General features: G+C 43.8%; 1 protein-coding gene across 1 annotated transcript in view; it reads right to left on the bottom strand.

The window, feature by feature from the left end:
* LOC134540673 (uncharacterized) overlaps positions 1–27,978 on the bottom strand; it is a 77,677-nt gene that overhangs the window by 16,712 nt on the left and 32,987 nt on the right. Inside the window, 9 exon segments of the mRNA XM_063383545.1 lie at positions 107–221; positions 3,253–3,538; positions 4,807–4,961; positions 5,046–5,244; positions 6,257–6,409; positions 9,150–9,378; positions 11,445–11,595; positions 11,597–11,823; positions 13,013–18,893. Of these exon segments, the coding sequence (XP_063239615.1) occupies positions 107–221; positions 3,253–3,538; positions 4,807–4,961; positions 5,046–5,244; positions 6,257–6,409; positions 9,150–9,378; positions 11,445–11,595; positions 11,597–11,823; positions 13,013–18,893 (7,396 nt within the window).

Here is a 27,978-nt window from a genome sequence, read left to right as displayed (position 1 = left end):
AAACGTGCATATTTATTTAAAGTCTTTTGCCGGGTCCCAGTTGCTGTACTGACACAATGAAAGGTTGGGTTGGAACGTCGACCGTGAGGCGGCGGAGGGTACCCACCATATCTTCCTGGCGCCGGTGTGCAGGTACTCGATCCAGGGGAGGCCGTGCGGGTCGCGATACCAGCAGCACGTCGTGAACACCATCCCCACGTGCAGGGTGGGCACGGTCACGCCTGCGGCACAGCGCAGCACGGCTTTCCACACGCCCTCGGCCAGTCACCCCCCCCTCCCGGGGCAGCCCGATCGACCGTGGTCTCGTTTTCACAGAAGCTGGTTCGTAATACTTACTCCCAACAAATAGGGGTGAAATTTATATATGCTGCATTACCACGGTAAAATATCTTTTAATGAACTGGTCTTCTAAAACAGATACATTCAGAACAATAAAAAATTAATTAGTGAGCATTTATGGTTTCGAATTGATTCCAAAATAAATGCACTGTTTGGTACTTAGTGTGAACTCTTGTACATAGAACTGTGTTGTGAGTTGACTTTGCGGCACTTGTACCGGGCCACGTGATAGACCCAGTTTAAATATCCCGCGCCCAAGCTCATGTTGGAACACTGCAAGTGTTGGCGTCCATTAAACCGTGAGGGTGGCATCCCTGCAGTGAGAAACAAAAAAAAACAGTCTTCGTTTCGATCGGCATGATGGCGGTAGGTCGCAATGGTGCGGGCGGATGCTATCGTGTGATTTATGTTGCATCGTCGGTTAAAAACTTTTCAATATACAGTCCAAATATATTTATCAACATTAACATGCACAATAAAACATTGAATTAATTTTTATGAGCCATGCACTTTGGTAAGATTTTTTGTATGGAAATGCAGATTTTTTTTTTTACGATTTGAATAAGTTTTTGGTTCAATGCCACTTAACTCCATGATATAACTTGCGTATCGGTGCTATATGGTGCATTAACACGCATTTCGATGTTATTTCGGTTTTATCGCAATTCACCATATGATCTTGCCCCTGCTGATCACAGGTACTTCGGACAACCCAAAACAGTAAAACAGAAAGAGAACAAAACATTCATACATCTTTTTAAGTAATTCTTTAACTGACCATGCAAAGCGAGGTCTTGAAATCAACTTGGAGCAAATTCTTATTTGTATGAATTTTTATGAATGATCAATATTAATATTATGCAAGGTTATTATTTAAATTTAATTATGTTACACACAGAACCCAATTGGTTAAATCGCTTAATCAGTTCAAAAATTACAAATGTTAAAAGATTTTTTTTCCCACTTCATTCCAACATTTTATAATAAGTGTGATACAGATTCATCGAGAACAATATTTGCAATTGGGTTCAACTTAACAAATATATTTTAAATAGGTTGGGCCAACCAAATCCTTAGTATTTGAAGGATTCGATATTTGAGGGAAAAAGATTGAACAAAAAATATTAGAGGAAATAAATAAATTTAAAAATTCATAAATGATAACTTTTAAATTTAAAAGGTCAATTTTTTTATATTCCCCAATATATTGTAATTTAACATGTAATTATATAAATAAAATTACAATATGTATTACTTCTGAAAACTTAGTTTGTGAAAGAGTTGAGTTAGAAGTTTTTAAGGAGTTGAATGTTTCAAAACCATAGTTAATATTTCTATTTCTGGTATATCATCTCATTTTTTACCCTTGAGACCTAGATTCGGATCCGACAGGTACATTCAAGGTACTCTGTGAGATTCAAATTCGAGATTCGGATTCAAGAAAACTTTTGTTCAGCCCATCACTAATTCTAAACAATCAATTTTACATTCACTTCGCATCAGAAAACCAGTATTCGCATTCGCACAGGTTTACTGGCTGGACCGCGATTCCAAACTGAATCCTCTGGAACTCAGGAATACCAGTCCAGTATCTATTCACTGCACCACCCCGCTCCCGTCAATGATCTGTTAAATAAGACAGACTGGAGGAGTGTGAAACAAAGTGTTGAAGAAAGTAACTGGTACAAAGAAACAAGAACGAAAGTGTGTGTGCCCGAGTGTAAGGATAAGTGAGAGAATAAGAGAACGTAACAAAACCACAGCGCGAAAAGGAAGCGGCATGAGATTTGAGCGTGTGAGCAATTGTTCACGAAAAAAAAGGAATAAAAAGGGGGACAGAATAATAATCAGTGATAGGTCAAATCCCATGTTTCTTGGCTCAAAAGTCTCAAATTCGAACCTCAAACACTATTTCGAACAAACCCTTGAATATTAACTATAGTGTTGAAATATTCAACCCTTAAAAACGTTTGTTTCACAAACTAAGTTTCCAGAACCAATTTTACTTATACATTACATGTTAAAAGCACTACATCCTGGGGAATAGAAACGAGACAGGTATGAAGAAAACGATTGACCTAGTAAACTTAAAGGGTTATCTCAGAGTTGAATTTTATATTTTACGTTATTTCATCTAAAGGATGTGATGGTATTTGAGGATTCAGGAACTCGACTGGACCATTCCTAACAAAAACGAAAGCAAGCACAGAGAAAGAGAGAATGAGAGCGAGAGAGAGCAAGAGAGATATAGAGAGAGCAAGAGAGATAGAGAGAGAGCAAGAGAGATAGAGAGAGAGCAAAAGAGATAGAGAGAGTGAGAGAGATAGAGAGAGATAGAGAGAGAGAGCAAAAGAGAGCGAGAGATAGAGAGAGAGCTTGAGAGCGAGAGAGAGATAGAGAGCGAGAGAGAGCAAGAGAGATAGAGCAAGAGAGATAGAGAGTGAGCAAGAGAGTAATAGAGAGAGAGCGAGAGAAAGAGATAGCGAGAGAGAAAGAGAGAGAGAAAAAGAGAGGGAGAGAGAGCGAGAGAGATAGATAGAGAGAGAGCAAGAGAGACAGAGAGACAGAGAGAGAGCAAGAGAGATAGATAGAGAGAGAGCGAGAGAGAGCGAGAGGAAGAGAGAGAAAGATAGAGAGAGATAGAGAGAGATAGAGAGAGATAGAGAGAGAGAGCGAGAGAAAGAGAGAGCGAGAGAAAGAGAGAGCGAGCGAGAGAGAGATAGAGAGTGCGAGAGAGAGTGAGAGAGAAAGAGAGCACGAGAGAGTGCGAGAGAGAGCGAGAGAGATAGAGAGAGATGTAGAGAGAGAGAGCGAGATGTAGAGAGCGAGAGAGAGAGAGCGAGATGTAGAGAGCGAGAGAGAGAGCGAGATGTAGAGAGCGAGAGCGAGAGCGAGAGATAGGGAGAGACTCACCCATGACGGGGCCCATGGAGCGCAGCACCGACCCGCTGTGGTTGGTGAGCACCTTGAGGTTCCAGGGGTGGCGTGCGAAGGGGCTGTTCTTGGACACGGGGAAGCCGTACCCCCGGCCGCTGGAGTCGATGGAGCCGGCGTGCACGCACACGTGCCGCTCGCGCGCCATCACGTGCCGCCAGAACTCCTGCTCCACCTCGGCGGCGGCCGGCTCCGGCTGACGGAACCACATGCTCATGGTGTTGCGGGCGATGCGGTAGAAGGCGTTCAGCGGCATCGAGCGGCCCTGCCGACACACACGTCAGGATAAGTCACAGTCAAAAAACTACAAGGAAACCACCCAGAAACATGTTACAGTCATATTTATTGAATACATAGAATTTATAGAAATGAACAAAATCTTTTGTTTTAAAAATGAATTTGGCCTAGAAAAAAAAAGTTAAGTGTAGAATAATAATTTTACTCTTTGTCTTTTGGAAGTAATACAGTAGAATCCCGCTGATGCGACCCCTCACGGTTTCCGAAAAAAACGGACTTATAAACGGAATGGTTGCAATAGAGAATTCGGGGTGTCACCGCATCGTCGGATACATCGTGTGAATGTCGCTCGGGCAGTGTCTAGCCGAGCTCGGCGCGTCCACTATCGCACGATAAAGCCGTCTCAGCTGTCATGTTATCTTACCTGCCCGCACGAAAAGCCACTGTGGTAGCTTACCTCCCCTCCCACACTGCGTGTGGCAAAAGCCAGGTTGTATAGTCCATTCTCGGTAAAATAAATATTTTTATGGGCTTATATGACTGTCCTTCATGGTTAATAAATACTTTATAAGTTTACGTTATTATGATACAATTTGTTTATTAGTTACACAGCAGTTTCTGCTGAAAAATCACTAATACCTCAAATTTTATTGAATAGAAAAATTTAGCAGGGCCGTAAATATATTTATTTTACTGCATAGTTACTTTTCCGTCTGCATTCCAACATTTTTTTTTTTTTTTTTTTTTTTAAACGCTGTGAAGGGCCGTGGAAATAAACATAGCTGACGGCAAGGTCAGGAGCGCATCCTGTCGGTCTGTCGCTATGATTATCTACTCCAAAAACATGTTACAGCATTTCAGGATAGCATTGTTCTTATATCTTTCGTTTATAGCCTAATGTTTTCTACCTGATCCACACAAGTTCCTTCGCCACGTTTTGAACGAAAATAACCACCAGCCGGCTAGCATAGCCGAACTCGCGTGACGCGAGTTCACTTAGCGCTAGTATTTATCGGGAAGAGGGGAGGTGGGAGAGATAAAGGTATTGGGGGAGGGGACGGGAGTAGGAAGAGGGGAGGGAGTGGAAGAGGGAATGAGTGAAAGAGGGGAGTGAGTGGAAGAGGGAGGGAGTGGAAGAGGGAGGGAGTGGAAGAGGGGAGGTGGGAGAGATAAAGGGATTGGGGGAGGGGACGGGAGTAGGAAGAGGGGAGGTGGGAGAGATAAAGGGATAGGGAGAGGTGAGGGAGTGAGGAGGATGAGGGAAGAGAGGGGGAGAGAGAGGGAGAGGGACAGTACCTTGACGATGCACTCCTGGCTCTCGTCGCCCGCGTCGTCGGGCTCCTCCTCCGCCGTGTCGGGCGTGGCCGAGCCGTCCCGGGAGGAGCCCGAGCCAGCCCCCTCGGCGGCCTGCCACTCCCGCTCCACCTCGGCGAACAGTCGGCTCCTCTCCGCTGCACACACACACGCACGCTCATCCCCTCCCGTCAGCACCGCCGGCTAGCACGCGAGGGACAGGCCGGTCCCGGGGGGCTCACCTGGGGACAGGGTGTCGTAGGGCAGCAGGTACTTGCAGTAGATGTCGTCCAGCTTGGAGGCGCGCTCCTGCGCGGACTTGGGGATCCGCATGCCCTCGGCCACGCGCTGCCACTTCTTCCTCTCTATGACGTCCTTCAGCCCGCCCAGGCTCTGCACCGTCTGGTACAGCCGCGGCAGGTCCACCTCCATGCCGCCGATCTGCGCCCCGGATAGGTCCACAAAACATCGCAACTGTCGCACATCAACAATTTTTGTATCATTTTTAAATCACTTGCAGTCGTGTGCACGACGTGTGTGTTTTTTTAAGTAAGTACCGTTTTGACATCAGGCCGTCGCAACGCTGCGGTCAGAATCCCGCGCGTGTCTCGGAAGCCATTACGGAAACATTCAACCGTTTTTTCACGTTTGTTTGTGAGTTTTCAAAATGCCTCCAGCCGATTGAGAATCCAGCCGACTGTGAAATACATGCTGCGATTCCTTTCCTTAGCGCTAAAGATGTGACAGCGGCAAACTATTTCTGATTGCGGTTTTATTCCGCGGATGCTGTCTCTCCCATCAAGATGTCTTTTATCTTTAAAAAAAAAATATATTTCCATCGCAATAAATAGCTAGTAACATAATACATTTTACATGTTTAAGTAAATTGCACAAGTGCATAGTCAATGACTTTGTTAATTGATAGACGATAATTACAGTAAGGACGAAGAAAAGCGAATCTCTCAAGGGATGATTAAAATTCCCGGGTGTTTCCCCGCATTTATCCCGAAGCATTATATTCCCGGGTAATTCCCGGTTGTCCCCAATAATATTCCTGGGGGTGATTCCAGGTTTTACCGAATTTCCCAAACAACCATCACCCTGTTTTCAAAAATAAAACAAACAGCGAATTCATTGTCAAAGTCAAACTGATTATTAAAAATAGCTTTGATCTGATGCTCTCTGTGGTGTTTGGCAAGAATTGGTACTACTTACAACAATTTCTTTTGCATTAGATAAATTAACTCTCAAAGTTGAACGGAGTCAACGACAGTCAAGAGCCAAAGTAATCTCGTAGCCTCATTGAATTGTATTTCCTCGTAGAGATTTGTTGTCTTGTAGTCATGTAGCCTCGTAGCCCGTTGAATGAAACCTCGTGGTCTCGTTGCTTCGTGGAACCCCCCCCCCCCCCCCCCCCCCCCCCCCCCCCATGCGGCGGGAGCGTAGAGCGTACCAGGGGCGGGTGCAGCAGCGAGATGCTCTGGGTGGCCAGGTACTTCTTGATGGCTGCCATCTCCATGACGCTCGGCCCCCAGCGGTGCAGCATCTTGTGCACGTACTGGTTGTAGGCCGTGAACCTCATGTCGTCCGTCACCTTGCACTCGGGCTGCAACAACACGGCACGGCGATCACCGTCACCGGAGGTCCGGGCGCACGCCTCTCACGTCCTTCCGCGACGAGCTTCACTCTAACCCCAGTGGCGGGTCCCAAACCAAACCCAGTTCTCCAGGATCAAACCCAGTTCTCCAGGATCAAACCCAGTTCTCCAGGATCAAACCCAGTTCTCCAGGATCAAACCCAGTTCTCCAGGATCAAACCCAGTTCTCCAGGATCAAACCCAGTTCTCCAGGATCAAACCCAGTTCTCCAGGATCAAACCCAGTTCTCCAGGATCAAACCCAGTTCTCCAGGATCAAACCCAGTTCTCCAGGATCAAACCCAGTTCTCCAGGATCAAACCCAGTTCTCCAGGATCAAACCCAGTTCTCCAGGATCAAACCCAGTTCTCCAGGATCAAACCCAGTTCTCCAGGATCAAAGTCCCGAAGAGTGCCTCGAACATACCCCTCGAATCCGAAACAAGGTCTCAAGGGGTCAATAATGAAAAAAGTGCGCAAGGAATAAAAAAATGCTGATGAAACATTCAACCCTTAAAATCAAGGTCATCACCAGGGGGGGTAGGGGGGGGGGGGGGGCAGTTGACCCTCCCCCCTCCTAGAGACCTAGAGATTCAAAAAAAATGTAGCCAAATGCAAAAAAATACATACTTTTCCCACAACTTGCCCCCCCCCCCCCCCCCCCCCAAACCCAGCCATCGGCTGGCAACGCCCTTGCTTGTTTCACAAACTAAGTTTTCCAGAATCAACACATATTGTAAACTTTATTTATGTGTTACATGTTTAAGGCACAAAATCTTCTGGAATGGTAACAAGACAGGTATGTACATATTAGGAAAATAATTGAACTAGTAAATTTTGGGGCTTATCAGTGTTGAATTTTTTAATTAGCTACTTTAATTCCCTCTAATATTTTATTTTTCTTCAAATATTTTGTTCTCAAATACTGAAATCCTTCATATACTAAGGATCTGTTTGGCCCATCTCTTAATTGTAACATTAAAGTATTAAAAAGTAACTAGGTACTACTAGCAAAAAAATAATCGGGTGGGAGTTTCAAATCCAAAGTGTTAGTTTATAATAATAGTTTAACTACTTGATGAGTTATTGCTTAGTAGAAAAGATTTAAACTGTGCAAAAAAAAATAATAGTGTTTCATAATGAAAAAATATGTGGCTAACAAAATTAAGTGAATTGATTTTCATTGGTTTGTTTGCCTGATAACAGCTGAGGCATTACTTTTCACAATCATTTTAGCTATGTAGGTAATATATCAACAAGCAGGTGGTCCCAAAACTACTTCAAAAACTAAGTCTTGGTATCGACAATTAGAGTACTTAGGTATGTGGCAACTTGGTACATTACAAGTAATTAGTTCACTAATTACAATTTTGATACTGTCCCGGTTTTTTGGACATTTTCATTTCTGAAAAACAATATTTTGTAACACTAACAATATGAAGTGTGAAAAACAATAGTTTCACTGCATGTTTGATATTTTTTTTGACGTAATAACGTCTTATAAATCGATAAACGCCGGCTGCACGCATGAAAAATTGTCACGTTCTGCCTGAGCCGAGCGTGCAAGAACCGGCCAACCACCGAGCGAGAAAATATTCTATAATATCAAACAGGTTAAAGCGGGCTTTTTTAACTAATTTTTCGTGATTATATTTAGACAAATTATTTAAATTAAATTTGCAAAAACTGTAGATAACATTTGTAAATTAAAAAAGTATGCAATTATTCATCAATGTTTTCTTATGATGTTGTCACGTGAAATTATCGTCCGTTAACCGACTTTACAGACAAACCCCCCCCCCCCCCCCCTTTTATTTTTTAATTATTTGTTATTCACGAGTAATTTGATGTGATAGTGTTTCAATACTCTATAATATCACTATTGTGATACAATCGCGTTCGTTCATGGAAGAATACCATCAAGACAAATAAATTATGAAACAAGTGTCCACAATCAAAGATTAGACTTACTGAACTGGCGTAACACTCCATGCCTGTATGGTTGACGATACTAATTAACCTAACAAATATTATATATATTATCTTTGAAAGATTTGTGCAATGGGAGTGCATGACTTGATGTAAGTTTGTGATGCTTGTTTCTGTTTTGGTGAAACTATTGTGTTCGTTTCGTCTTTTCGTTTTGTCGTGTTTTTGTCTCGTTTCAACTGTTGTGCTGAATTATTTTGGGCTCAATATTTTTGTGCTGTCATCATTTGTGGGTTTTTTTTTTTATCGTTCTATTCTGTTTTGGAAAACTATTGTGTTTGTTTCGTCTTTTCGTTTTGTCGTGTTTTTTTGTTTCGTTTCAACCGTTGTGCTGAATTTTTTTTGCGTTCAATATTTCTGTGTCGTCATCATTTGTGGGTTTTTTTTTTTTCGTTCTCTTAGTACATTTTTCTTTTGTTTTTCTTTGTTTGTTGACCATATTCCTGTTACGGAATATTTTGTGGTGTTTACATCCTTGTTGACAACAGCAATTTTTTGCTTAATTTGTGTTTTTTTTGTTTGTTTTTTATTTATTTTTTTATTTTTTAGTTTTTATTCAACAGAAAAAGTTCTTAGCAATGGCGTATGTCCAAAACTTACATCAAGTCGAATATTATATATAATTAACTACAACTTAAACATGTAAAGGAAATAATTGAAATATACTGTAAACCGGCGACTGTTGACAGGCGTGACTTCAGAAACAGGAAACAGTGTTCGCACCTTGAAGGTGGAGGGCGGCACGATGCGGCACAGGCCGAACTTCTCGGCGACGGGGCGGATCTTGTCGATGTACTCCAGCGGGTCCTGGAACTCGCGCTCCGTGGGGCGGTACGTGGGCGCCTCCACCAGCTGGGCGCGGCCCCCCACCGACGGGAACTTGGCCGCGCTCGCCGGCGACCAGGCGTGGCTCTCCTCGCGCGCCCGCGCCGCCTTCGACTTCTGCAGCCCGCTGCAAACCGCACGCTCGTCGTGACCCGCACAGTCCTCAGCACGGCGCGGCCGGAGCGCGACAGCGGGTTCCGAGCCCAGTCCGTCCCGTCCCGACACGGGACTCCCGTGCCGCTCACGCCGATTCCTTCCGGCGACCTCCCTGGTCGACGTTCAGCGTTACATCTCAAAAGGCGATGATGAGACTTAAAGAGCCCAAATCAAATTTATAAAATGGATAAACCAGAACTTTGAAGCAACATGAGAAGGCAAACTTAATTTTCGCTGATTCTTTTGGTCCCGAGGTAAATTTTGAACATGCATACTACTAGCTCGCTGCAGGAAAGGTTTTGATCGAGATTAAAAACTGACAAAAACTAGCTTCTACCACGCAGCTTAGGTTCCCCCCTCCCCTTCTATGCGACACAGAATTTCAGTCCCTCCCCTCTCTGTCACAAAGAAGGAAGGGGGAGAGGGGGAACCTAAGCTGCACAGTAGAGTAGAAGCTAGTTTTCGTCAGTTTTTAATCTCCATCAAAACCTTTCCTACAGCGAGCCAATAGCACCTCCCTATTGGCTTTGATGATTGTATCTCAACGAGTATAACCAGTCAACTACCAGTTGGCAGTAGAATGATCTAATAATATCAACCCATTGAAAAGAAGGGGAGGTTCCACAATAAGGATTCAGCCACTAGGAATGCGTATGTGGGGTACACACAGAACCGTGAATTTTAGACTGGCGTAAAATTAATTTGCCTAACTTCCAACCCTTTAACCTTTAATGATAGCCGAGATCAAGCAGATACATTGCAAACAAAATAGGAATTAATTAATTTGGTCCTAGGATTATATATTTTTCATGTAAAGGTTCGAGGTTATCTGTACATCAAGCATCGCCTGTGTTTCTCTTGGGTGAATGCGCACCAATCGCAGCCACTGAACACAAACAAACACATCCAGGATGGCATGTTTAAAAAGGCAATGGCTTCTCTTGCGGATGGCCAAAAATTATAAGGTAGAAACAGCTGTGCTGGGCATACCTTAATGCAATCTAATGAGTGTCCAAATATTTTTCACAAAATATACACCTGCCTTTAATCCTGCCTTATAACCAAGTATTCTATCATGGCTTAACTAGTAGTTCGCCCCAATCTAAGACCTCGCTATGTTAAGTCCTGACCAAAGTTAGTACCTTTTACATATTATCAGAACAAACTAAGGAAACAGTCTGAAGTAAAATATACTACCAACATACTAACCAAAATTTACAAATTCAATCAGAAAGTAATTCCAAGAAACCTATTCCTATTATTCCTTACATATCTATATTTATATAAAATTAAACTAATATGTATTTACAATGCATTCAAAAACCTACTGGAAAAAAAATACATAATGTAGATAATCGTGAAAATTTTATCAAACATAATGCAGAAAATACATTTTTACAGAAGTAGTAGATATAATTCAGTTACATTTTAACTGCTTGATATTTTTTTCAGATCACTTTGTGGTATGGAGTATCACGATTTCTATAGACAACATCCTGTTAGGATTTCAAGCCAGAAAAATAAATTATTCTTTTGATTTTAAAAACTACATGTGTATTTATTAAATATATCAAAAAACCCTAGACTTTTCTTATAAAAAATTTTTAAAAATTCCAACTAGCTAACAAATTTTTATGAACATCCAATCACTGGTTCTAAAGTCACACACGGACACACACACACACACACACAGAACGCTCTGGTTGCCACAGGGAAATCACAAACCGAAGTCATCGTCGGACAGACACACACGGACACACACACAAACACAGAACGCTCTGGTTGCCACAGGGATATCAAAAACCGAAGTCATCGTTGGACAGTAGTCACACACGGTATCACGTACAAACACAGAACGCTCTGGTTGCTACAGGGATATCACAAACCGAAGTCATCATATACAAACACAGAACGCTCTGGTTGCTACAGGGATATCACAAACCGAAGTCATCATATACAAAGAAATAACACTCTGGTTGCTACAGGGATATCACGAACCGAAGTACAAACGGGGGAAGGGAAGGGAAGGGAACTCACCGCTTGAAGCTGCCGGCCGTGCTCTTCTGGGCGGACGACGACGGGGCCTGCTCCGCGGACGGGCGCCGGTCCGGCGCGAGCGCGTCGCCCCTGCTGCGCGGCAGCGGCCGGCCCGTGGCCGCGCGGGCCAGGGGGGGGGGCTCGTCCCGCCCCGGGGTCTGCGAGCCGCTGTCCGACACGGCGCGCGTCCCGGCCTTGTCGCCGGGCTCCGCGCGGGGCACGGCGGCGGGGGGGGCGCGCCCGCGCGGTGGGCTGCACCGTGCCGACCGGCGGGTACGTGCCGGACGTGCTCACCAGCGGCGGCACGGCCGCGCTGCAGAACTTCTGCTCCACCGTCAGGATGTTGGAGGGTCGCGGGTGCTGGGGCATCAGCGGCGTTCTGACTCACACACAGACACAGAGCACTCGTTCAGGCCCGGCGCTGGTTCCGTCCAATAGAGCGGACCCTCGAGGACAAGTAACCGCACAAGTACTCTGTACGCGAATCTTAGCAGTCCACCTGAAGGGTACATCAAAGTGTGAGAACCAGTGTGACATAAATACCAAATCACCCTTTAAGTGTGTAATGTCACTCAGGGTTTCGGGTCATAACAATAAAAAAAAACAACTTTAAAAAAAACTTTAAGATAAGCAAAAAAATTTGGTAAGTGATGGCCAGCCAGTAGCATAACCAAAAATTCCGTTAGTTGGTGAGAAAGGGGGGGGGGGGGGGATGGATAGAACATGGATAGAACATCACTGCCCGCTGTTTGCTTTCGAATTCTTTTCCTTCAGTTGGTAGGAATGTTAAGATTTTTATATATGTCCCTGGTAACAGACCAACTGACAGAGAGCAGGCTCAATACTATGAATGTGCATCAGTACTGTCGTGCGCTATCTGTCTTTGTTTAAAGTTACGGCACGTACTGGCTCTCAACTGATTGTAAGGTTGGGAAAGGATTTCACTCTTTATCTATGTCGTAACAAACTCTAAGGCTCTGCTAGAAGATTCAAAGGTGTTATCAGACATATTGCTGTATCACTTAAAACAGGGGCATACGCAAAATTTAATTTCGGGGCAGGAATTGGTGGGGAGCAAGAAGGAGGGGGAAATAGTACACTTTGACCACTGTTTGCTTCCAAATTCTTTCAATTTGTTGTCAGGAACGACAGATGCAACAGCAAATGCACTTGAAAGATAAAATTCAAATCTGTTCATACTTTTCATCAACTCTGGACAAGAGCACCGAGAAAATAAATACCATAAACGCGTAATTTTTTTTTACGACAAAACCTACAAAAAATTTTCTTGATTTTTTTTTTAAAGAAATTTTTTTTAACTGTGTCTTTTGTACGACATCGCCAAAAAAAAAAAAAAACATATTTGAAGCAGTTAATAATGTAACTAAGAAGTACAGAGATTCGGACAAACTGGATACGGTGCATTTAATAAAGCTGCATTTTCAGATAATATTAAAATCAAAAAGGAGATTTCAGAAACTACAAAGTCACACATTATTCGTATGGCTGCTTCCAACACGGAGGAAGGAAGACAAAGCTAGTGAGTGGTAGACGGCGCGAGGGCTTACCGGCGGGTGCCAGCGTCCTGCAGCTCCGGGGCTCGGCCGAAGCTCGGCGGCTTGGTGACCAGCTTGGCGCGCATGATCACGCACTGGTTGGAGCCCGCCGCCCCCTCCGTGCCCAGCTTCACCGTCACGCCCTGGATGAGCTGGCGCGCGGGCGCCGCGCTCCGCGCCCCCGCGTCCCCCGCGCGCTGCAGCGGGATGTAGAACAGGTGGCCGTCGCCGTCGTCCTCCTCCGGGACCTCCGTCTGCGTGGAGCACTCGGAGCTGCGCTGGGGCGGGGGGCCCGGGGGCGGAGGCTCCAGGACGGCGACGGCCGGCTCAGGGGACGTCTCGCTGTCCAGGTTCACCTGCACGGCGATGGAGGCGCTCCCACGCGTCGCCTCCGGCGCGTCGGCGGCCGTCGGCAGCTCGTCGTCGAGGGCCTTCGCCAGGTCCTCCTCGGACCGAGACGTCGCGGTGCTTGACGCGCGGCTGTCCCGCGCGCGCCGCCGGAACGGCGTGCTGACGGGCGGCAGCTCGGGCTCCGTCCTGAAGGCGTACACGCTGCTCTCGTCCTCGGGCGAGAACGCGTCGGCGCTCGGGACGGCGCGCCTCGGCTCGCTCGGCCTCTGCGCCGTCGCGCGGCTCCTCTGGAATATCGACTTCCTCTCGAGCGCGTGCTGCTTCCAGACCGACGACGCGTGTTCCTTCCGCCCGACGAGGCCCCGGCCCGGTTTCTCGCCCAGCAGCTTGAACGACGACCCCCGCTGCGAGATCAATTTCGAATAGAATTTGGACGACTTTGCCTTCTCGGAGATGCTCGGCAATCCCGACCCCTGACCTTGCGCGACCCCCCTCCCCGGGTTCTTCCTATCCGGCGGCTGGTCCTTATCCAACTCTTTTCTGATCCGCACAACTCTCAAACTGGCTGCTTTCTGTACACCATGTTTGTCACTGATTTTTTCGTTCTTCGATGCGACATTAGAGTCTTTCCCAGGAACATTCTTGACGGTTTTGCTAGACAATTTAACTGGTCCCTCGGATGTTGAAGTTGATGACGACGATGATGGCTGAGCGTGAACAAGTTTGCTTGGTGCCTCATTTCCTATCTCGGCAGGCAAGTCGCTGGCAGATCCGAGTGTCGGGGCAGGAGTGACATCTGAAGAGTTTTCGGAAGGTTTATCATCAGTCTCTTTATTCTCACCGGGCAACTGTTCTGGCAGTTCAGTACTCGCAGATTCGGCAGGTTCGGCAGATTCAGGATGCTGGAGCAAATCCGCCTGAGAGGCAGCACTAAAACTTTGTGGCGGCCCATCATCTTCAGCCGTGGCAGAATCGCAAATAACTTTATCAGTCATTGATTGAATGTTTGACTGTTGGACGGTAGATAACTGAGGAACACTTGCGTTTGGCTGAGATTCTGGCAGTTCAACCTTTTTCGATTCCTCTGAACTGGTCCGAGATTCCTCCGGAACTTCAGACTGCACGGGCTGCTGGGGTGACTCTGGTTCTGCCAGCGACACTGGTGTTGCAAGCTCCGCCACTGGTTCAGGCGCGGAAGCCTTCCCTTCCGCTGGCTGATGAACCAGCTGCAGAATAACGCTACCATCAGGATGTTCTTCGCTCGACTGCGCTGGCATCGCAGGGGATGGGATTCCCGACATTCCAAACGGCGATTCTTTCGGTAACGACACCGACTGCGCTGCTGTCGTGGTAACCAACTCGCTCGTCTCCTCCGGCGCCGGCGGCACGGAGTCGGCGCTCCGAGTTTCCGGCCACCCGGAGGTCTCCGACGGCGCGGACACGGCCGGCTGCCCGGAGGCACGAGCCTGCTCCTGCACGGCAGTCGACTGCAGGTCCACAAACACGCCAGACAACGGCACAGCAGGGCTCTGGGTCGCTCCCGAGCTGTACAGGAAGATGGGCTCCGCGGGGCCTGCCTCCCGCTCCGAGGGCGCCGGTGCGGGGTCCTCCGGCCGGGGCAGCACGCCCACCAGCTGCTTGGGCTCCTGGGCGCGGCGCTCCGCGGGCCCGTACGGGTGGAACAGCTGGACCGGCACCGCCTGGTGCTGCTGCAGCTGCAGGCTCACGGACTTGAAGGGCAGGAAGGCCAGCTGCTGCAGCGGCAACGCCACCGCCTGGTGGCACGGCTGCAGCAGCCCCAGCGACTGCTGCAGCTGCGACGGCCCGGCCTGCTGGATGATGATGCCGCCGCCCGCCTGCTGGAACGACGAGTTCACCGAGTGCTGGAACAGCTGTCCCAGGGGCTGCTGGAGGGGCAGCGCGATGGTGCGGGTGGTCGGCTGTCCCGCGGCGGAGCCGACGCACTGGGCCAGGTCCTGGAAGGGCAGGCTCACCGCATGGTGGAAGGAGGACATGGCGGAGCGGTGAATGGATGAGATCATGGTCTGCTGCCCCATCATCAGGGACGAGCTGCTCTGCTGTCCCGGCACGTCGCCCGCCTTGTGGAGCGGCTGCCCCACGAGGTGCTGGGAGGTGGTCGGCTGGGCCATCGCCCCTGCCGTGCTGCCTGACTGCGAGGTTATGAAGACGACGGGCTGGTGGCCCATGACGGACTGCGTCTGCTGGAACAAGGGGGCCACGAGGCTCGCCGCCTGCAGGCCCGACGGGTCGTGCGCGGAGACCAGCTGCCCGCTCGACGGTGCGACCGCCTGATGGCACGACACGACCGGGTTTTGAGGCTGCGCGCTCACCTGATTGGAATAAGAGAAGACGGTGGTCGGGAGCGAAATGTGAGACGAGACAAACGACTGTTGTTGTTCTGGTGCGGTGAACGATTGCAAAGGCGGCAGGACTTCCTGTTGAGTCGATACTTCAGCACTCATGGCCGACGGCAAGGTAGAGTTTAAGTTGGATTCAAGAGAAACATTAACTGGTATCTCGCAGACATCACCAGGTTTTACAACTGACCCGTTCGCTACTGCCATGGTCTGCACTGTCTCCTCGTGCAGACTTGCGACAACTGCTTTAGGAACGTCATTTTCTTCGCCGATGACATCCAAGCACTTGATGGAGATTGTTTTATCAGAGTCATTAATATTTTCGATCGCACTGAATGAATTGTCGAACAAGGATTCCAGCTCCAAATCCGCTTCTTTGGTAACCTGCGCCACCGGGTCGGCCTTTTCGACGGAGAGCTCCGGCTCCGAGGGCGGACCGGGCTTCCCGTCTGGTGTCCCCGGTTCGTCGTTGTCGGCGAGACAGTCGCCCGCGTCCCGGAGGTAGCAGGACGCCCCGTCGACGCTGGAGCCGGGCTTCTTCCGGCCGTCCTCCAAGGCGTCGCACTCCGACCCGCTCCCCAGGGTGAGCTTCTCCATCGCGAACTGGGACAGGTGGGCCAGCTCCTCGTCGATGGACGACGCCGAGCACTTGCAGTCCGTCTTGGAGCACAGCCCGCACTCCTTCTCCTCCTGCGCGTCCTCGATGTAGCTCTCGTTCAGCCACTTCTCGATCTGCTCCGTGGACATGTTCACCTTGCGCTTGCCCTTGAGGTCCTTGCACCGCAGCCTCTTGCCGGGCGACGGCCCGGGGCTCGCCGTCTTCAGCGGCGACGACGCGAAGAACCCCGCACGGTCCCCCTCCACCCTGCCCGACGATCCCGGGTCCGAAGGGCGCTCCGCGGGCCGGCCCTTGCCCGGCGAGAACACGTGCGCCTTGGTGAACGTGTTCAACTCGAAGTACGTCTTGCTCGAGACCCGCTTCGTGTGCTTCTTCAGCGTGTTCCTCCTGCACGGGAACTCCATCTTGCACACGGCTCGATCCTGCGGCGCGCCGGCGGGGACGCTCTTCCGGAACTGCTTCCTCCTGTTCCTGTGCTTGCTGAACAGTTTGTGCTTCCCGCCCTTCGAGACCGAGGAGCACCGTTCTATACTCACCGTGCAGTGCTGCTTCCTCTTCCTGGACGACAGACTCAAGGATGACTCGGAGAGATCACATTTTCTCGGCAGAGTTGTACTACTGTCTTCCAAATCCTGCTTGCTAGTGCCCGCCTCACAATCGAAACCAAAACCACCTCCAATTTTCGTGAGTGTGCAAGGTGATGACTGAATTTCTATGTTTGCATTGCCTGATGTTTTATCTGGTGAAAGTTCTTTTTTCGTTTCTGGCTGAAGTTCACCAGCTACTCCAATGTCACTTTTGTTCAAGGTTTCACCACACTTGTCAGCACTGTCGTCGGCCACCGAACACTCTCCAGAATCAATCACCAAAGAAGTATTAGTCAGTGACTCGTGAGCACCGCCAACTTTCATCACTTTCTTGAGATCGATGCTGCTGACACTGACCAAAGGGATTTTCATGACGGCAGCTCCACTGCTTTCACCTTTCAATTTTTTTAATGCATTTTCCACTGTACCTGACACCTTCATTTCTGCCTCATCCCTTGCTCCTGTTCCCGAAACATTCTTTTTTGCAACACCTTTATGAGCAACACCAACACTGTCCTTTCTTTCTGAAGTCAATTTATTTCCCTTCTTGACTTCCGGTTTGCCGGATGAGTCGTCATTCGCTTCCCGATTTTTTAACCTTTTGAAACACGTGGGCTGGGAAGTCTCTTCTTCGCTAAGTACTTTCTTTGATACTTCGTTCTTTGCTGTCTTTCTGTCTGAAAGAGCGATTAAATAACTGTTCACACTGCTAAGAGAAGAACTTTCATCACACAGTATTTTCTCAGCGATTTTCACGCCTCTGCACACTGCTTTCTCTTCCACAGCATCTGCATTCTTTTCAGAACAAGGAGAAAATTCTAAGCCCACAGCGCTCTTCAAAGCTATTTTCCCGAGCGGCTCTTCGTCTGAATCGCTGAACTTGTCCTCGAACGGGTCTGCTGCGTCGCGGGCAAGCACGGCGCCCTTGCACGGCGTTGTCAGGGGCTCAGCTGTCGCCGTGCACTTCTGCACGGCTACCTTCTCCGCAGCGGCTTCCAACTGCTGCGACCCTCGGCGCTGGCTGCGACGCTGCGAAAACCGGCTTTCGCCGACGCACTTCTCGACGCTGATCTTTGGTGCATTTTCAACCACGTCTTCTTCAGTTAGTACCTTTTTAGACCTACTTCCTGTTGGTAAATCATTTTTCTTTCCAGTTTCAGGCAAGCATTCATTTTTGGTAGAACTGTCTTGTGACGAGCCTTTCTTCGAAGAACCTTGTTGGTGACTTTGGTTCTTTGAACTTTCGTTTTGCACAAGCTTTTCTTTCTTCTCGATTTCATTGTGCGAGTTTTCTTTCTTCATCGTTTCATTTTGTGGCTTTTCTTTCATCTCCATTTCACTGTGTGATTTTTCTTTTGTCTCTTTTCCAATACAAGACTTTTCTTGAATACGTGTTTCTTTATGAGGCTTTTCTTTTCTTCCTCTTTCACTACATTGCTTTTCTTTCGACAATTTATCTTTTTGCATCGTCTCTTCTGTTTCCATTTCAATTAGCAAGGAGTTCTTCTTCCTCTCTGACCCAGCTTGTTCGCGCCTATTCTTTTTCGTGGGATCGCTCAGCTGTTTCTTCTCTTTCTTCGAGAGATCACTTTCTGCGGTCTTGAATTTCTTCAACGCATCACCGTGCACGTTTTTCTCCTTCCTCGCGTCGCCGCACTGCGCGTTTGTCTTCTCCGCCGCTTCGTTCTTGGTTTCGTCTCTTGCGCCCCGTCCGTGGAACTTGTCTCTCCTCGCCACGACCTTCTTGCTCCTGACGGGAGCCGAGCCGTCGGCCGGCCTCCTCTGTTTGTGGGCGGCGTTCCTCGCGAAGCTCTCGTCCTTCCTGCTCCTGTCGCCGGTCCTGGAGGCTGGCCCCTCCGGCTGAACCACCTTCGCGTCCGCCACCTTCGGAGCTGCCTTGCGGAAACCCGCTTCCAACAACTTCATGGCGTTCGCCTTCAGTTCGTTCTCCCGGCGCTCTGCAAACAAACAAACAAAGCAACAAACTGATTATAAATACTTGTAAAGACCTTGACTTGATGTAAGTTTTTGGACATACGCCATTGCTAAGAACTTTTTCTGTTGAAGAAAAACTAAAAAATAAAATAAAGAAATAAAAATACCCAAAAAAGACAAAAAAACACAAAATTAAGCAAACAATTGCTGTTGTCAACAAGGATATAAACACCACAAAATATTCCGTAACAGAAATATGGCCAACAAACAAAACAATGGTGTTCATATCCTTGTTGACAACAGCAATTGTTTGCTTAATTTTATGTGTTTTTTTTTGTCTTTTTTGGGTATTTTTATTTCTTTATTTCTTTATTTTATTTTTTAGTTTTTCTTCAACAGAAAAAGTTCTTAGCAATGGCGTATGTCCAAAAACTTACATCAAGTCATGCACTCCCATTGCACAAATCTTTTAAAGATAACTGTAAAGACCTTGCGCACCAATTCCACAAAATTTATCCTTAGAATACAAGTGAACTTAAAAATTTTTTTTACAGTTCCAAATTTCCAAATGGTATGTCAGATTTTTTAAACTGAAAAATTATTTTCAGAAAAATACAGCATACCATAAAGTTCTTTTGATACTTCTAACAATACGTTAAAAGTGAATTTCGACAAACATCTAAGATGATTTACAGTTGAAGTAAATGTACTGAAAAATAGCAACCTGATCATAATAAATGAATTAGTTATATTAGTATCTACTTAGATATAATTAAACTAGATTTGTTGGTGGAAAACATTCTGTTTTGTGTCTCGTCATCAACGAATCTTATAATTGGTAAATTGGGGACTCAAACAAATACCAAAGTGTATCTCGAATATGCCCCCTGAATCCGAATCTAGGCCTTAACTGTTAAACAAAAAAAATAATGTACAATAAATAAAATATATTATCTATGGTGTTGAAACATTCTACCCTTTAAATGTTTTGTTTCACACACTCAATTTCCAGGATCAATACATATTGTAATTTTATTTCTGTAATTACATGTTAAAGATACACTATTTGTGGGCATGGTAAGAGGAAATGGAAGGAAAAACAATTTGACCTAGTGCACTTCAGAAGTAATCAGACTTGTATTTTCTATTTACTTCATTTCCTCTAATTAATTATTATTTTCCTTTGAATATTTTTCCTAAAATATTGAATCATTTAAATATTTAGGATTTTATGGGCCCATCCCTATTAAAAATACATTCCTAGCCGCTGCGTATCTCACAGAAATGTCAATGGTCAGTTAACGTAATTGCATAAGCTTTGATAAGGAAACCAAACCAATCACGTGTTCAGTCTCACGCCACGGTCATCCGCTCAGCGTGCCGAGGCTAACGTGTTGTTTGGTGCACGGCACGGCACGGCACAGCACAGCTGGTGCCCAAACGCTCTGGAGTCGACTAAACATGTGTGTTTCATTCGAGCGAGGTCTCAACGTCTCACTCTGAGCGAGGTCACCAGAGACGCAGGACGATACGAACCAGGAGAACTGGGACGGCCCACGGTGAGACACCGTCACAGCTCTCGGCCGGAGCGACTTCACAGAATGCACAGGGAACCAACGTCTAGAAGGCCGGCTCAATAACGCTGTCTCAAGTGCGCATAACGCTAGGCCATGCCGCTACAATGCGCTGCATGTCTCCTTTTTTTTTTTTTTTACGACTTTCCTATATAGTTTTTTCTACAATATTTGGTTTAATCTGAAAGCCTTAAAAAATTCAACACAAAATGCTAATTGGAGCATGACCTTAGTGAATTTGAAAAAGGAGTGATCTATGTATTTACAAATTTCAAGTACATGGCGCAATACCTTTTTTAATGCTTTGTATACAGTTGAATAAGTTCCTGAACCGATATTCCCGACAATTGTATAACCTTCACTAAGCTTCTCCAGGAAATTTGCTATTTTTTTTTATTCGAAATTTCAGTTGTGATGCAAAGCTTCGTATCTGATGTGAAGTTTCGGGTTTGTCGCAAAGCTTTAAAAAAAAATTGAAAGCCTAAGATTTGCTCATGAAAATATTTAATTCTTTTTTTTGAGTTGTAGGTACGTGTTTTGCTTGCATAAAAATGCTTAGTAAAAAAAAAGGGGGGGGGGGGGGGGACTCCGTTTGCTTTTATACATAATATTAATATAATACATTTTTATTTTATAATTTTTACTGAATCATTTGATCACTTAATCAGTTCAAACATTACAAAAGGCAAACTTCAATCCTGTATTTTGTAAAGTAAGTGAAATACAGCTTCACCAAGAACAGTATTCGCAATTCAATTCAACTTGGGAAATATTTTGAACATCCGCTTTGATATCTGCCTCACATCAAGGAGTCGCACCTGTGTTTTCGTACCAAGTGCATCTCTTCTGCCTGAGGACGGGAGCAGATAGCAGTTCCCGAAACGTCGCTTGTTTCTGTTTTAGAAAACTATTGTGTTTGTTTCGTCTTTTCGTTTTGTCGTGTTTTTGTCTCGTTTCAACTGCTGAGCTGATTTTTTTTTTCTTTCTCGATATTTTTGCGCTGTCATCATTTGTGGCGGTTTTTTCGTTCTCTTCTGTTTTTTTGGAAAACTATTATGTTTGTTTCGTCTTTTCGTTTAGTTGTGGTTTGTCTTTTTTTGGGTTCAATATTTTTGTGCTGTCATTATTTGTGGGTTTTTTTTTTGTTCTGTTAGTCCATTTTCTGTGTTTTTCATTGTTTGTTGACCATATTCCTGTTATGGAATATTATGTGGTGTTTATATCCTGTTGACAACAGCAATTTTTTGCTTAATTTGTATTTTTGTGTTTTGAGTAGTTTTCTTCTACAGACATAGGTACATGTGCTTTGGCAATGGCGTATGTCCAAAAGCTTACATCAAGTCACATCAAGAAACCGGTGTCCGCACAGGCCCGAAGGCCGGACTGGGCTACTGCGAGTTGCGACGCGTCTCTCCCCTCCTCCGACAGTGACACAACGTGCGACAGTGCAGTGACGTGATCTCGTGGAACACTGGATCTCAAGGTGCGTTTCACCGCAAGTTCCTTCAACTGATATTGTTCCACCACATTACTGACATCTAGATCTCTCAATTTCTTGCGTTAACTCATTTTAGGGTTTCTTAAAACTCAATTTTCCCCCTTGCATGTACACACATAACCTAAAGACGAGATTACATACACAATGAATTACAATAAAACTAAATACACTGCGTAACACCGAAATGCAAGTTATTTCATGGAATTAAGTAGAATTTAACAAAAACTTAATTCAAATCATTAAAAAAAATCATCCTTTTATGTATGAAATTCAAGGAAAGTCGTTTCCAAACAAAATATTGTTAGAAAGTGCATGGATCAGAAAAATTAATTCAATTTGTTTTATTCTGCATCTCTTATGGAATCACTGTTAAACCACAAATGATCGCTTATTTATTTTTATTTTTCTGTTTTAAACCAATTTATTACAAATTAATTCATCTTAAAAATGCATCATGTTACCATTATTTTGTCGGAGAAATTATTGCAAAACAGCTTGCATAAAAATAATAAAATCTTCTTGTTTTTAAAAACAAAACTGTACTAAAAATAAAAAAAAGTACAATCATGTCGCTACTAATATTTTTTAATGGAAACGGCATCAAAAGGACTCCATATATCTTATGTTACATTGCAAGTGAAAGAAGTAATGGGACAAAGTTTTTTTATGTATATCATTATTGTATATATATATTCATGGTGTCAAAACATATAGAAAAAAATGAATATCTTAAACAAAACGAACTGAATTATGTGTGTTAATTTTTGATTGCAAAAGTGGTAAGTATTCATTTAATTTGGTGCTTGAAAAATACAATTATATTGAATAAAAATATGTAGAAAGCAGCCAACCAAAATGTTTGGATAAGTAATCACCCCAACAGCTATAAATAAACTTGTTAGAAAACCACAAAAGTGGCAATGAAATTCAGTGCCCTATCACTGAACCACCTCAATGTATACAGCATGTCACATAACTCAATATCAAGCTACGAACAGTAGATAGGCCAATTATTCACGGTTCTCAATCAAAAAAACCGAAATGAAAAAAAAAAAAGTGGTTGTCTGTAAAGTCGGTTTACGGACGATAGTTTAACGTGACTTCATAACAAAACACTGATGAAATGATTGCATACTTTTATGAATAAAATTGAATATTTTTATTGAATTATCACCATTCTGTATGGATACAAAGAAGGAGTGAAATGAAATTTACAATTTAATTGATAAATTTACTTTTATTTGCGCTCATTAATTCAAATATGTTTATTACTAACGAACAGATTATTTTAACTATAACTTTTATACATGTTTGCTATTTAACTTCTTCCAATCTGTGTTATTCTGTTAAGGATAGGACGATGATAGGAAAAGTAGTAAACGAATGGGAGTGCTTCAAGTTTAATTTGCCTCGAAAAAGTCAAATCGATGGTTGTTCCAATTGAGTGGAAGAGAGATAGATGCGGCGCAAGCGTACAATGAGCGTAACGGGACACAGCTTAACGGGACACAGCGTGTTACGGAACACTTTTTTTGTGCATGCAGCCGGCGTTAATCGATTTATTAGACGTCACGTAAAAATGTCTATAGCTCAAATACGACATTTTTAATATTAGTTTTTTAAATCCATAAACAAAATTAATTTGGCATGTCAAATGTTCTGGGCTTGATTATGGGTTAGGGGACACACCGCAGGTCCATGCCAACTTTTAATAAAAGATAGTGTATGTCTGAAGTTCATGAAGCGTGGAGACAGTAACCCCGTCACATAGGTGTGATGATTCTCCCAGGAGCAGGGAACATTTGCACCTCAAAAGTGATTTTTTTTTTAATTCAATTTAGTTTTTTTTTATTTTATGTAATTATTTTTTTAGCGAATTTTGTCCACAATGACGCATGATTTCGTCGTCTCCTGGCAACGGCTATCGTAGTGTCTATACTTTATTCAATTTGAATCATAAAAAAAATCCTTCTGAAATCATCTTCACAATTACAATTGAGACAGTGTTGGATAAAGACTGCATCTTTCTTAAACATTTTTCCCTATTTATTCTAGTTCTAACTTTTTTTTTTTGACGTGACGTCTTATAAATCGATGAACGCCGGCTGCACGCACGAAAAAGCATGACTCATTGTCACGTTCCGCCTGAGCCGAGCGTGCAAGAACCGGCCAACCACCATGCGAGAAAATCTTCTATAATATCAAACAGGTTAAGGCAGGCTTTTTTAACTAATTTTCGTGATTATATTTAAACAAATTATTTAAAATAAATTTGTAAAAACTGTAAATAATATTTGAAAATTAAAAATTATGCAATTTTTCATCAATGTTTTCTTATGACGTTATCACGTAAAATTATCGTCCGTAAACCGACTTTACAGACAACCCCCCTTTTTTTTTGTTTTGTAAGTTGATTTTCTAAATTTGAATTGGTTTATTTTTGCCGTTGGCATGCCCCCGAGGAGGGGCGAGACAAGAAGTGTTCTGCCTGTGGACTGTCTCAGCGAGGCAAAGGGGCATCAGACAGCCGAATGTACAGTTTGAGGTCCCAGTGTGTCATGACACCCATCCACCTCCAGCTGTTCTCGTTCAGGCAACAGGATGGAGCCCCTCCCCATTGGAATCTCTTTGTACGAGAGTGGTTAAACGTCCAAGTCCCTGACGTTTGGATTGGTCGAGACGACAGAGCCTTTTTCATTGGCCTCCACATTCCCCTGACATAACGCCATGCGATGGGACTTTATAACAGATCGTGTCTACTTCCGCCGCTACCTAATGATCTGCCAGAGTTGAGACACAGAATTGAAGAGGCTATTGCTTCCATTACTCCGGACGTGTTAACCAAAGTGTGGGAAGAATTGGACTTCAGATTAGCTACATGCCATGTAACTAAAGGAGCATATATTGAACATATGTAAAAAGAACTAGGTTAGTTTACCCTCAATTTGATGTACGGTTTGTTGTAGATAGTCTAAATTACACTGTTATAGTATACCACTGACTCTGGGACTTTCTTTTATGGACAGCCTGTAATTATTTTATAGATTTTTTTCCCCCACATTCTGTGAGATGAATACCAAAATTTTGACAAGAACAGCTGGCTTTGAAATTAATTTTTTTTACTCTAATATTGAAGACGGGATTCTTTTGTTCCAGCATGCTAAAAAAATCCCGTCTTCAATGAAGACGTTTAGACATATTTTTTTTAAAAAAACAAGTAAATGAATGAAACTGCCATTTTATTGACAACCTAATTCAAATGCATTGGTGCTGATTTTTTTTTTTTAAATTTTAAAGCAACATTTGGATTAAAAAAAAACCTAAATGTAACCTAATAAACGACTATTAACACAGCAAGAAAACTTTGGTACATAAGGGGTTCCTGCCTTGAAGCTTTATATAGTTGGCAATATTTAATCCTGTGTTCTTTGCCGCTTCGTCACATTTTGTAGTCTAGCACCGATCTAGCAACTCACATTCACATTTTTTGGATATAGCCAGCCATTTGTGTATTTTGACTGCCATAATTTTTAAAACAGTAATACTTTGTATATTTGACTGCAATAGAGCAGCTTATTAAAAATTGTTTTAGATATCATTATACCCTACGTTAATATTTTTTTGGTATTTCCATTAAAAACCAATTCATGTTCGCTAATCTGACAAATCAACTAAACAAGAGATTATTTTATTACCAGAGAGCAGCTTATTAAAAACTTGTACTCTATGATAAGTTTTGTTTTGTTATACCATTCAATCTACATTCACATTCGATAATAATCTTGCAAGAACCTGGTCCTAAATTTACTTTTTAAAAAAAAAAACCTGTTAAAAGGCTTAATGCATACATCTTTGACTGGAGAATTCTGTTTTGGATCTTTCATTTGGTTCTGGACGCCATAAGATACTTCACACACGCTTGATCCGTGATGATACATGTACGTACTAACACCATCACTGTGTGGAACTTAACATTTTTTTGACGTGACGTCTAATAAATCGATGAATGTTGGCTGCACACATAAAAAAGGATTACTCATTGTCCCATTACACAAATTGTCCCATTATGTTATTCTGTGTCCCATTATGCTCATTGTACGCTTGCGCCGCATCTATCTCTCTTCCACTCGATTGGAACAACCATCGATTTGACTTTTTCGAGGCACATTAAACTTGAAACACTCCCATTCGTTTCCTACTTTTCCTATCATCGTCCTATCCTTAACAGAATAACACAGATTGGAAAAAGTTAAATAGCAAACATATATAAAAGTTATAGTTAAAATAATCTCTTCGTTAAAGTAATAAGCATATTTGAATTAATGAGTGCAAATAAAAGTAAATTTATCAATTAAATTCTAGATTTCATTTCACTCCTTCTTTGTATCCATACAAAATAGTGACAATTCAATAAAAATGATTCAATTTTATTCATAAAAGTATGCAATCATTTCATCAATGTTTTGTTATGACGTTGTCACGTTAAAACTATCGTTCGTAAACAAACTTTACAGACAACCAATTTTTTTTAAATATGTTTTTAAATAAAAGAACAAGCTGAGTTATAATTTTTTTTTTTTTTTTCAAATTAATACCAATTACAAGAGGCTGGACCTGAGACTGGATTACATGCCTGTCCGTCGACAAACGCAGTGACTTCATCTTTACGCCAGTCCATTCTCGATCCAGGCTCGACAGACCACAATACACCTTGGGCGATCAACACACCGTTGATAGAGCCAAGATTATATGGTTTCATATTCTGACTAATTTATTTCAAGATATATTTCAGATATCTCATACAGGCGGTAATTTATTTTGAATTCCGTACTTTCCAATGAACTAAGACGTATTCCTCTATCATTCGCTCCTCCCAAAAATTCGATACTGAGTCTGCCCTTGCATTTAAACAGTCTTCTTACTAATTCTTTACATAACAGGATAATTTTTGTACACAATAAGCAAAAATTCAAACACAATAAGACATATACACTAGCCTATTTAATTGGCTATTTTAATGTACCGCTCAAATATTTAAAAAATGCATTATTAAAGTCATGACGTAGATTATTTCTTGTTATCTGTGCAGTTTTTTTTGACATGATTTTCCAACAGGAATATGAATGTATTTAATCTCCGGTTTCATCGTCACTTCGGCTGAGATGCGACACCGCCTGAAACTCGTAAACTATGATGGCTACAGAGTTGAAGTAAATATATCTCAGTAGAGCAGACTTGTATGACTCAACCGGTAAACGGCCCCGCCCACCCGGGCACACACGCGGTACGCATAGCTTTAGGGAAAAAAATGCAATTTCAAAACACTCAAGATATGACTTGATGTAGGCTTTTGCTCATAGCATAGCAATGGCGTATGTCCAAAAGCCTACATCAAGTCATGCACTCCCATTGCACAAATCTTTCAAAGATAACTCAAGATATACCAGTGGGGACTGTTTAAGAAAAGCATTTAAGAATTTGCTGAGGGACGAAAAGTACTTTAGATTTGGGGTTTAAGTTTTGAAACTGTGTTTTCAGAAGAGTGAAAATGGCTAAAGGGCATGTGTTTTCGGAGTAATTTTTAGGCGTGAAACAGCAGGTACAGATTCTTGAAAGCACTTAAGGGGATTGCATTAAAAATTCATCTTCATTTCTCCGCCGTGTAATGTTACAGTCACTGCTAAAATGTCACAGTTGTCCTGTGACGATGCGAAGACTGCGCATCAGTCCAGAGGAGACACGGCGCTAGAAGCACCAGCCATCGTCACACATATTGTCCCACCTCACCTTCAAATTGTTTGTAAAGTGTATAATTTTAATCCAAAACTTTTGTTTGAAATAATTTTTGATAAACCGAACCACTTCAGCAAGGGGATGAAAAAGACAGGTGTATAATAACCAGTGTTGTTAAAAGTACTCGGAAAAAGTAATTGGGCTCAATTACAATTACTGTGGTGATAATGTAACTAATTACAAGTAAAAATTACTTTACATAGAAGTAATCAGTAAAATTACAATTACAATTACTTTCCGCTA

Source organism: Bacillus rossius, chromosome 17, assembly GCF_032445375.1.
Source record: "Bacillus rossius redtenbacheri isolate Brsri chromosome 17, Brsri_v3, whole genome shotgun sequence".
Classification (NCBI taxonomy): Eukaryota; Metazoa; Arthropoda; class Insecta; order Phasmatodea; family Bacillidae; genus Bacillus; species Bacillus rossius.
This window is presented reverse-complemented; position numbering and strand designations above follow the sequence as displayed.